This window comes from Drosophila navojoa, chromosome 2 (assembly GCF_054131105.1).
Source record: "Drosophila navojoa isolate 15081-1374.11 chromosome 2, UAZ_NAV_1.0, whole genome shotgun sequence".
NCBI lineage: Eukaryota > Metazoa > Arthropoda > Insecta > Diptera > Drosophilidae > Drosophila > Drosophila navojoa.
The window spans coordinates 16,410,340-16,420,906 of NC_142890.1; the positions used below are offsets into that span (position 1 = coordinate 16,410,340).

The following is a 10,567-nucleotide window of genomic DNA, read 5'->3' on the forward strand; positions in this document are numbered from 1 at the left end:
AGTATTTCCACACGCGCAACACCTGGTCACACTGTCAGCTATTTTACAGCGGCGTCAACATACAGTCTGCGCACATTTTAACAAAATTTCGTTTTGTTCGGTAGTAATACGTTATAAAACATTTAGCACTGTGTAATTTAAGCAAGTGTGTGGTAATGAAGCTGTTTACAATTTGCAACAAACCCAGCGTACGTTAGCAACAACGTACTAGCTCTGTTGCGTTTCACGTATACCCCTCCATCAACCTCCCATCCGCAACAACTTTCAATAGGCGCTGCGCCAGGAATAGCCCAATAGGCCAACACAGCGACAGCAGCTATGGATGTTGTTTGTGTAATTGACACCATTGTTGGCGATCATTTAGAGGATCGCCTCTGCGCCCTAGAGGAGGTCAAACAAGCTGTACAATCGGCTGGTGCGAACTTTCAGCGTGTGCAGGTGCGTTGGCGGTTCAAATAAAAATACAACAACAATAATAATAATAATAGAAAAGAAAAAACTAAAGACACCAAATGTTATACAATAATAATTGAAAATGTTCGGTCTCTGCAGTTCGAGCGGTTGGATTTTGGCGAGACGAATGTGCTGGAAACATTCTATAATGCCGATGTAGCCGTCATTGACTTGAGCATATTAACCCAACAGCGTCCCCTCTCCTATCACTATGGAGTCCGCGAAAGCTTTGGCATGAAGGAGAACATTTTAATCTACAACGATTTGGAGTCCAAACAGACGCTCAGCCTAAAGGTGGGTAGACAAACAGTTGTGCAGGCGGTTAGATTCGCAAAGATGTTGACAGTAAAAAAAAAAAAAAAAAAAAAAAAAAATTAAAAGAAAAAACAGCAAATGCAAAGCAAGAACAAAAACACAGCATAATCGGCCCTGTTCTGCCGATAAGATAAATGACAGAGCAATAATTTTTTTTCTACTTTGATTTTATTTTTTTAAACATCAGACGCAGCAAGCACTCGTGTTTGTTGCTGTTAGTTTTTGCTGTGCTTCCGTTCTGTGAAACAAGAAATAGTTGTTATTTTTGTTTTTGGCCGCTGCAGCACGAAGCGCTAAAACAATAAAAGAAATAACAACAAGAGCAACAACAAAAGCTGAACGGACGCCAACGCAAAACTCAAAACAACACGCACGCCGCTCACACACAAACAACGTAACACAGACGCACACACATAAGCATGCTCACAATAAACAAACGCTGTGCTTGCTTGCACTAATAGTAGCGTACGTAATAACATGTCTAGCTTAAAGAATGTTTGTGAGGAATTTATTTGTTTTGACTTTATACCGTCCACAAAACAGATTTGACTTCATACAAACTGTTTAGTCCAAAAATACATGTGTCTGGTTCCGCTGAAAAACATTTCTTTACAAACATAGCATATGTACTGCCTATACAAACAGTGCTGTCCACTGAAACCTGTCTATCTCTAATAATGTTTGTTGCGAGCTTGCACTTCTTACGGTGCTGTCCTTAAATATGAATCTGTCAAAAAATGTTATGCATCACATCGCCGCATCACAGTGGCGCCCAATAAAATATATCCAGCTCTCTAATACCCTAACTTTGCTTTACAGCTCTCTTGTGCCAACTACCTGTTTCTCAGCTATAAGCGTAACGCTGAGACCAACACCTGCAATCTAACAAACCAGGCCAGCACCAAGGAGCAACCTACTGATGGGCGTGTGCCAACTACATTACAGGCGCGGCTGAAGCGCAAGCTGCAAGATGTTGAAATACAATCAAAGTCCGTACTTGCAACACACTCATCATTTCATTGAAATCGCTGCCTTTTATTTACATGAACTCTTTCTCCCCAATGCAGGGCCCATATGCGGGAAAAGTTTCTCAGTGACATGCGAGCGGCGCGTGATGCCTACGCGCCCAGCGACGATAAGCTGAAGAGCATTCTACATGGGGTAAGTTAAACGGACATACCCATGTTTACATATGCATGTCTAGAGAAATGATTACTCAATTGATTTGGCGTTATATTTAGATGCGTAAACGCCTGGACGATCCCCACGTTCTCTCTGGCGAGGTATTGCACAGTTTTATGTGCTCCCTGCGGGATGTGCAGGATTATGATGCGATGGTGCGTCTGGTGAATGATTTGAAGAACATACCAAATACGCGCAAATATGTGGACACAGGAAATATGAGTTTCTTGTATGCATTCGCATTGAATCGACGCAATCGACCAGGAGATCGAGAGAAAGCACTGGAATCATCACTCAAAGCACTCGAGAAGAAGGAGAATCACTTCCCGGACATGTTGTGCCTCTGCGGACGCATCTACAAGGATATGTTTGTGGAGTCGGACTGTACGGATAGGACGAGCTTGGAAAATGCCATCAAGTGGTATCGCCAGAGCTTCGAAGTGCAGCCAAATGAATATGCGGGCATCAATTTGGCTACACTACTCGTGATCGAAGGCAAGGAATTTAGCAATACGGTCGAACTACAGCATATTGGCATGACACTGAACAATCTTATTGGCAAAAAGGGCAGCTTGTCGACGCTCAACGGCTACTGGGACGTGGCCACATTCTTTGAGATATCTGTGCTTGCCGAGGACTACGTCAAAGCCATCCAAGCAGCCGAGTGTATGTTCAAGCTGAGGCCGCCTGTTTGGTCGCTGAAATCAACTATTGGCAACATATCGTTAATACATCGCTTTCGACGCAAGCCCGACGATCGACAGGTGCCCATTGAGGAGCAGGCCTTTCAGTTCTGGATGGATTTCTTCCTGGAGGCCATAAATGACAACGAGATTAATAGCATACGTTTTCCTATACTGGTATGTGCTCTAGTTGATCAACTGCAATGTTCATCCTTTGAATAAACCTTTACTCCTTTGCAGATACTCGAACCCAACAAGATTTATATGCCCAGTTATGTGACCATCAACATGGATGCCGATGAGAAATCCATACAGATTGTAAACATTTGCGTGGCTCACTCGAAGAATGCCTGCAAGAAGCTGCACGACTTTCTGTTTGTTGCTTCGAAAATCAAGTCTGTTAGTCTGTACAAAAGGGACGATTTGTGCGCTTATCTCTATGTGCATCACAATTCGGACGACTTTCAAATCTACTTTCCGTCCACCGAGTGCCGGCAACGCTTTTACGATCGCATATTGGAAATGACTGCGGACCAGGAGGTATTTGTAAATCTGGAGACTGATGAGGCGCAAATCGAGGTGAGCTACATTGAACTGACACGAACTGAACACGAACCTGTGTGCTAACTTATCAAACACTTGCAGTACGAGTACGATTACAATGAACAGAATCGGAAGATTACTCTGGGAAAGGGCACCTATGGAACGGTATATGCGGCGCGCGATAAGCAGACACAAGTTCGTATTGCCATTAAGGAGGTGCCGGAGAAGAACTCGCAGGATGTGCAGCCGCTGCACGAGGAGATCAAGCTGCACTCGCAGCTGCGTCATCGCAATATTGTACAGTATTTAGGGTCGCGATCGGAGGATGGCTTCTTCAAGATCTTCATGGAGCAGGTGCCTGGTGGTTCGCTATCCGATTTGCTAAAGACCAAGTGGGGTCCGCTCAAGGATAACGAGTCCACCATGGCCTTCTACTCCAAGCAGATACTGCAGGGACTCAAGTATCTGCACGAGCAAGACATCGTGCATCGCGACATCAAGGGCGACAACGTGCTCGTGAACACGTACAGTGGCGTGGTCAAGATCTCCGACTTTGGCACTTCGAAGCGTTTGGCGCGTATCAACCCCATGACAGATACATTTGCAGGCACCCTACAGTACATGGCACCGGAGGTCATCGATCAGGGTGTGCGTGGCTATGGACCGCCCGCAGATATTTGGTCATTTGGCTGCACAAATGTTGAGATGGCCACGGGCAGCCCTCCCTTCAGTGAACTAGGCAATCCACAAGCAGCCATGTTCAAAGTGGGCTTCTATAAGAAGCATCCCAACATACCGGAGGAAATGTCCACAAATGCCAAGAACTTCATACTGCGCTGCTTTGCCATTAGCGTTCAGGATAGGCCTTCTGCGCTGGAGCTGCTCGACGATCCGTTTCTCACAGAGTAAATAAGTCATAGTTGAAGATTGTCATTGCTCAGCTATTAACAGTGCTTTGTTTTAACTCATAGTAAACCGCGCAAGATGCGACCTGCTTTGCCCATTAATACTTCAGAGTTCGGACGCAGCATCTCTGTGCCGGCGGATCGCTTGGTGCACAAATCAAATCCGCCTTTGACCTACCATACCACATCGAATACACCCACCACGCCCGAATTGGAGTAAGTACTAGCAATGTGCTTCAATATGCCTTCTATTCACTTTTCGTATAATCTTTTAGCGCCCCGCTTGGCACTGCCTCGGTGGATAATGAAAGTAATACACAGAATTTCATTATTGAACGTCGCAATTCTTCTGGCTATCTGCTATCGCCAGAGATCGAACCACAGACGCCATCGCTACGTACAAGTATTAGTGATACGAGCGAAACGGATGGATTTTATCGTTTGAAAAAGGATTCGCAACGGCGTGCCACGCTATCCAAGGTACTGATGCTGGACGAATCGAAGATCTGCGAGATTTGGGAGAAAAAGATCAATGCCGATCAAAACTTTATAGCCATACGTAATAGCGATCTGGTGCTGCTAATACGCGGCCTGCGGGATTATATTTCAAACGAGAACGAGAAGCATCTAGAAGCGACTATCAACGAACTGAAGCAGAAGTTGGATAACGATACCGTCGCACTGGATCACTTGCATTTGGCATTATACTCATTTCAGGATGCGGTTGTGTCTGCCCTGCGGCTGCACTGCATCAAGCCGCATTGGATGTTTGCGTTGGACAATCTAGTTAAGCGTGCGGTCCAGGCGGCTGTCACAATATTCTCACCCGAACTGGGCGCCAATTTGGCGGATAAGGATTTGTCGGGTAATGACGATGAGAGCGTGCATAACGCAGGTCCACAGTCAACTCCAGACATTCAAGAGAAGCAGCCGAATGCAAACGATAAAGTGCAGGCCAGCGGCAATGGCAGTGGCTCTGATCAATTGGATGGAATCGGCAGCTCAGTGGAGTGTGTGCGAATCCTCCGAGATATACGCGACAATCAAAAGCAGCAGTTACAGATTATGGAGCAGAACCGTGAGAGGCTGCGTGCTCTGCAAAGCATCAGCCAGGAGCTGGCCCATATCTATATGGGCGGACGCAAGCGATTAAGGTGAGTCGAGGATCATATATGAGAAATACTAAAATCTATGATTTTATTGATATCTTTCGATTTGTTTTGCAGACGCACCTCCAACGGATTGAAAAAGAAGTGCCATAGAATGAGTCCGAGCGGGGCGGGAAATTCCGCGTCGCGTCCAGTCCAAAATGCCAACACCCGCCGCCAGCTAACTAAGCACAATTTTGGTCTCCACGAGATAGACGAGCAATTGGAGCAGTGGTTAGCGCAGCACGATATCGATGAAATCTCAAAGGCGCTCATACTGGATGAAGGTTTCACGTTTGAGGACTTCATCTATAACATGGAGAAACTAGATCTAATGCGTCTGGGTCTGCGGTTAGTATTTATTTTCTCATATATTTTATTTAATATTACAACCATTCAATATGAATTCTTTTAGCGTTGGCATCGAGGTGCGCTTGTGGAAACTCATCATTCAGGAACGCGCCTGCACTTCGATGTGCATGGAGACGCGATCCGACACGGACGACAAGCCGGTCAACAATAATACCATCACAACAAATTCAACTGATGAAGATATAAACCTTGCCAAGGGCAAGTTCAAGAAGAGCGAAAGCGAATACGCTTCTTGCAGCGAATGACTAAGCCGCCCCAGAAACCAATTGGATTTAAAGTAGAGGAGTGAGAGTGGGACAGGGAGAGAGGAGAATTGTTGTTGTTTTTAACTGATTCTGTTTAATTGTAAATGTTGTCATATTTTTTCGTGCTGTTACTAACAGTTGCAAATGCCTAGCCTTAAGTTGAAAGTTTTTCAAACGCCTTAAAATGAATTTTCCACACACACACATAAATTGTATCTATGTGTGCTGCGTGCATTGTTTTTGCCTTTTATCTACTATGCATGTTAACTTATAATATGAAACTTAAGTGCCTTTAAACTAAAAAATAGAAAAAAATAAAACAAAAAATTAAAAAAGAAGCAAACATAATAAACTGAAATACACTGTGAAATGTAAATGAAAGTGTTGAGCTAACTAAATAATGTTTTTATTTTCGACGCGACTGTAATTGTATGATTCAACTGTTAAATCGTCATTAGTTTACAGATTTCATTAGTGTTACAATAACATAGACAGAATCTGTTACACTGGCTAACATCTATTAGTTGCTAAGAATGCTATAGTTAAAACAATTATGTAACTTTTCTAGTTCGTTTGCATTTATTTTTTTTTTTTTTTGTATAGATTTTTTTAGTCTTTATTGACATTGCAGAAGTTTGAATTTCACATATGTTCGTTAACATAGTGCTGTTATGTAACAAATTAGTATTATTGTTATTCGAAAGCGTTTCGTTCTGTTGCTGCAGTTGTTCATGCTGTTGTTGATGTTGTTGTTGTTTTGTTGCTGTTGTAATAAGTTGTTGTTGTTGTTGTTGTTATTATTATTGTCGTTGTCTCTTATGCCTTGGACTCAGCCTCGCTAGCTGTCGCTGTGGACTGAGCATCACTGGACTTGCCATCATCCACCTTGCCAAAGACACAGCAGGGGCACTTCTCCTTCAGGGCCAAGCGGTACTTGGGATGACTGTGGAGCGATGGGTGTGACAATTAATTCAACATGACTTAAGGCTCAATATAATTATGTGTATACCTGATGCCGTATACAATTGGATTGTAGCAGGCAGCCGACTTGGCGAAGCAAGCGCCCCAAATGGTGTTCAATGGTGTTAGGCCCTCGAATTTGAACAGGCCCATGCAGTTGATGACCAGGTATGGGGTCCACGCCATGAACCACAGTGAGATGGTGACCAGAGCGACCTTAGCCAGTTTGCCCTCAGCGCTCTTCTCGGCATCCTCGGACGAGCGAAGAGATTTGACGTTCATCTTCTTGGCCTGCTCGCGCATGGCTTTCTCGTGAGCAGAGACGGCCTAAAGGGCGAGAGCGAGAGAGACGTATTAGTGAAAGTCATACTCGGGCAGCTCAGCTCAACTTACAGCAATGATGAACCAGTAGGAGTAGCAGATCAGGAACAGCGGGATATAGTAGACAAAGATGGAGTAAAAGATCAGATATGAACGTGGATTCCAATCGCGTTCCAAGTAGTCAATACCGCACGATGTCAGATTACCCTCGGGCACATATCTGCCCAAAATCGAACCATAGTATAGAGATACCTCAATTTTTAGTTAGCTTTCCGCTCACCTGCTCCAGCCGAAAACGGGCGCCAGGCACCAAATGCTGGACATGAACCATATGTAGGCAATCTTGCCCAATGCCAATGGGATGGTCATTGGACGGCCGGCCATGCCCTTAACAATCACTTGATAACGATCCAGCGATATCATGCACATGGACCAAATGGAGCTGCAGCCAAAGGCCGAGCCCAGGCCGGCATAGATGTCGCACATCATTGGGCCGAGCACCCAAGTCTCAAAGTACAGATTGATGCCCATCATTGGCGTATTGGTGATCATGATGCCAAAGTCGGATATAGCCAGGTTGATGACCAACAGATTAGCAGGCGTACGCAACGATTTTGTGGTGGCAAATATGTAAATCACCACGCCATTTCCACACCAGGAAATCATGCCAATCAAGATCATGTAAGCGGTAAGAATTTTCGCCCAGATGGGGTCCATGGCGGGAAATTGATTCCAATATGGGCTAATTAAGTGCGCCATATCGGGTGTGACCTGTTAGGGATAGTGATACAAGTAAGCTCCATCCTCTTATCTTTCTTTTACACTTTTTCACCTTGTCTACTACCGATCCATTGGACAGTGGGGCAAAGTGTGGCCCCAGTTGTGTGGCTACTGCTGCAAAGCTATGCAACACAGAAATATTTATTAACAATATATTCTATAAACATTGTCCGATGGCCCGCTTACCTCTCCATTGTGAATTTGTGTATCCGCTATATCCCGGCTTAAGCTTTCACTAACTTCTGCGTTTTACATAAAAAGCTGCAAATTAGTTTTAATCTCTCTAAATTTCTAACACTTTTTACATAGATTTTGTATTTTCCCTGAATATTATTTCACTGGAGCGGACTATTCGCGGCGATTGGTCGTTGGAAACCTGCGTCTGTGCCTGGCTCAGGCATTGCTTTTATAGTCTTGGCTGTGCCCATGTCCAAACAAATTCAATTAGTTCTTGCACTCGGAGGCCTAAAAATAAAGGCGTTAACAGCCTTTGGCTTATAACGTAAACTTAAACAAATATAAAAAATATAATATTGCAACGATGACGCGACGACATCCAATGTCAATAGTTATGTACTTCAAAGGTTTCCCAGCTCCAGATTCATTGGGCTGGCAGAGGGCCAACGTTTGAGCTGACATTGTGCCGCAAACAGCAAGAAAGTGGGCGTGGAAAGTCAGCGATTTAATGTGTCAATGCAATGTGCAAATATGAAGAGCACCAGCAAATCAATAGATGCACCAGCCAAAGCAAACAAATGCCAAAGAAGCCCAAAGATTGGACAGTTCATAAGTGCATTGAGCTCATGCGGCGTATGCGTAATGCCTGCATATGATATATGTTGCGCATACGCAGTGTGACGCTGCTTAGAGTGACTTTAGTTGCTAAATAAAATAATGTAGGAATTTATCTAAAATAAGTAAAAATGCAAGACAAACCTATAAATTATGTATATTCTGTGTGCTATACATTTTATATTCCTATTCATAATTTCTTATAACATATGATAATAATGGTTACAAAACTTTAAAGACTTAACTACTCTTATTTTACTAAATTAGATACGATATTGTGTTATCTTGTCATTTTAAACAGTATTTAATTGAATTATATAAGCTCTATATGTCCATTTCTTAATCATTTTCTATTTATATATCATTTGATAGACAATAAATTGTATTTTTACTGTTCTATTGCTGCTGCATTTAATCAACCGTTAATGCTATAAATACTATATCCAGAGATCGGATCGGCAGCATTAGACGTAAGCTGCTTTTTCATACAATGTGCCATCAATAGATCTATTCACACTTCAGTTGTGACGCTCGCGTTCTATTGTTTACGTGTTGTCTCACATGTCAGAGAGCGTCTAAACAAACACACAAAATAACGCGTGTTGAGGTTGAGTGTGTGTGTGTATGTGTGTGTGTGTGTGGTCCTCTAGGGCGTGTGGGTGTTGGGTTTTTTTGTCAAATCTTCTACAGCCACATAAAGCGCGCTCTGTTTGTATTATGCGCACAGTAAAACCCAACACAGACGCATAAATTGGGTCACACACAGCTAATCCAAGGTGAGCGGCAGGGGGCTGGCGTGTCGGGGGAGGGGGCACCCTTATATGGCAATGGAACGCGGCTAAACTAAATAGCTGTCAATTGATGAGACAATCAGCATCTCAAAGGTTGAGATCTCTTGGTTAAAATCAATTACCGCAAAAGCAAAGCGCGCCAACGAAAAACGAGAAACAGAAACTGAAACTGTAACTGAAACAGCTACAGCAACAGAAACCGAAACATGCAATAAAGATAGAAACGAGCAGCAGATCAAAGCACAACGCTAACCGGAAGCTGCGCTTCGCTGGTGCGGCCAATGATCAACACGATAAAAATTATCATCATCAGCCGATGATGATGAGCATTGTGAACGTCATCACAGTAGCTACAACACTTGCTTGCGGTTAAACCAACTGTCGCCGCGTGATCTATGTATGCGGTTGTGTCTGCATGTGTGTGTGTGTGTGTAATATGTAAAATTTCAACAACAACAAAAATAAACGTGTAAATAACCAAATGCCTCATCAGACATTTTTATATGACAGAGGTGAGCGCAAATATTCGAACATCATTTCGAGTTGCTCTAAACAAACAAAAGGCGCCCACCTGCAAAATTCATATAAACAAATTATATTCGTCAAAAGTAGCAAAAAATACCAAAATGAAAAAACTAAAAAGTAAGATAAAAAAAAAAATACGAACTGACTGCAACAAACATGTTGGAAAAAGGCACGACAGAAATAAGTTATTTAGCATTAGCAAAAGCGAAATAAATGTTTCAGGTTTTATTCTTCTTCGTGTCACAGTCACACAAAAAAAATAATAAAAGTGGACAAGGAGTATTGCAGCGTGGATACCCTACAAATCGATATTATTAACGTTTAGACATATGTAAAATTTTATATTTGGTGTGAACATTTATTTTAGAGTTTACTAGTATTATCAAACAAATAATCATTGCAATTTCATTCTCAGTATAAATATGTAAGAATGAAAACAGAATAACATTTAAGCGATTAACAGCAGCGGTCTGCATGACGTACAGCATATACCCCATGCTGTTGAATAGCTTATAAATAACAAACACCTTTGCTTTGATTTTTGCTGTTTGC

General features: G+C 42.9%; 2 protein-coding genes across 2 annotated transcripts; one reads left to right on the forward strand and one right to left on the reverse strand.

Moving 5' to 3' along the window:
- The first annotated feature begins 8 nt into the window (after window positions 1–8).
- Window positions 9–8,268, forward strand: Ask1 (apoptotic signal-regulating kinase 1). The gene is made up of 11 exons (XM_018109940.3): window positions 9–438; window positions 553–747; window positions 1,588–1,757; window positions 1,836–1,929; window positions 2,010–2,810; window positions 2,874–3,212; window positions 3,279–4,081; window positions 4,148–4,297; window positions 4,357–5,235; window positions 5,308–5,580; window positions 5,645–8,268. The coding sequence occupies exons 1-11, from the start codon at window positions 319–321 to the stop codon at window positions 5,844–5,846; spliced, it is 4,026 nt and encodes a 1,341-aa protein (XP_017965429.1). The 5' UTR covers window positions 9–318; the 3' UTR covers window positions 5,847–8,268.
- Window positions 6,398–8,303, reverse strand: ninaE (neither inactivation nor afterpotential E). Its single transcript, XM_018110047.3, has 6 exons — window positions 8,094–8,303; window positions 7,960–8,029; window positions 7,408–7,898; window positions 7,200–7,347; window positions 6,856–7,133; window positions 6,398–6,789 (listed from the first exon to the last, which is right to left on the reverse strand). The coding sequence occupies exons 1-6, from the start codon at window positions 8,099–8,101 to the stop codon at window positions 6,663–6,665; spliced, it is 1,122 nt and encodes a 373-aa protein (XP_017965536.1). The 5' UTR covers window positions 8,102–8,303; the 3' UTR covers window positions 6,398–6,662.
- Window positions 8,304–10,567: the final 2,264 nt, after the last annotated feature.

What these genes read in the sequence shown, in the direction of transcription:
- Ask1 (XM_018109940.3), top strand. Translation starts at nt 319, where the DNA reads ATGGATGTTGTTTGTGTAATTGACACCATTGTTGGCGATCATTTAGAG. An exon ending in GCATACGTTTTCCTATACTG is followed by an intron (nt 2,811 to 2,873) that starts GTATGTGCTCTA and finishes ACTCCTTTGCAG; the next exon opens with ATACTCGAACCCAACAAGAT. An exon ending in CTGATGAGGCGCAAATCGAG is followed by an intron (nt 3,213 to 3,278) that starts GTGAGCTACATT and finishes AAACACTTGCAG; the next exon opens with TACGAGTACGATTACAATGA.
- ninaE (XM_018110047.3), bottom strand. An exon ending in ATGGATCGGTAGTAGACAAG is followed by an intron (nt 7,899 to 7,959) that starts GTGAAAAAGTGT and finishes TATCCCTAACAG; the next exon opens with GTCACACCCGATATGGCGCA. An exon ending in CCCGTTTTCGGCTGGAGCAG is followed by an intron (nt 7,348 to 7,407) that starts GTGAGCGGAAAG and finishes GATTTTGGGCAG; the next exon opens with ATATGTGCCCGAGGGTAATC.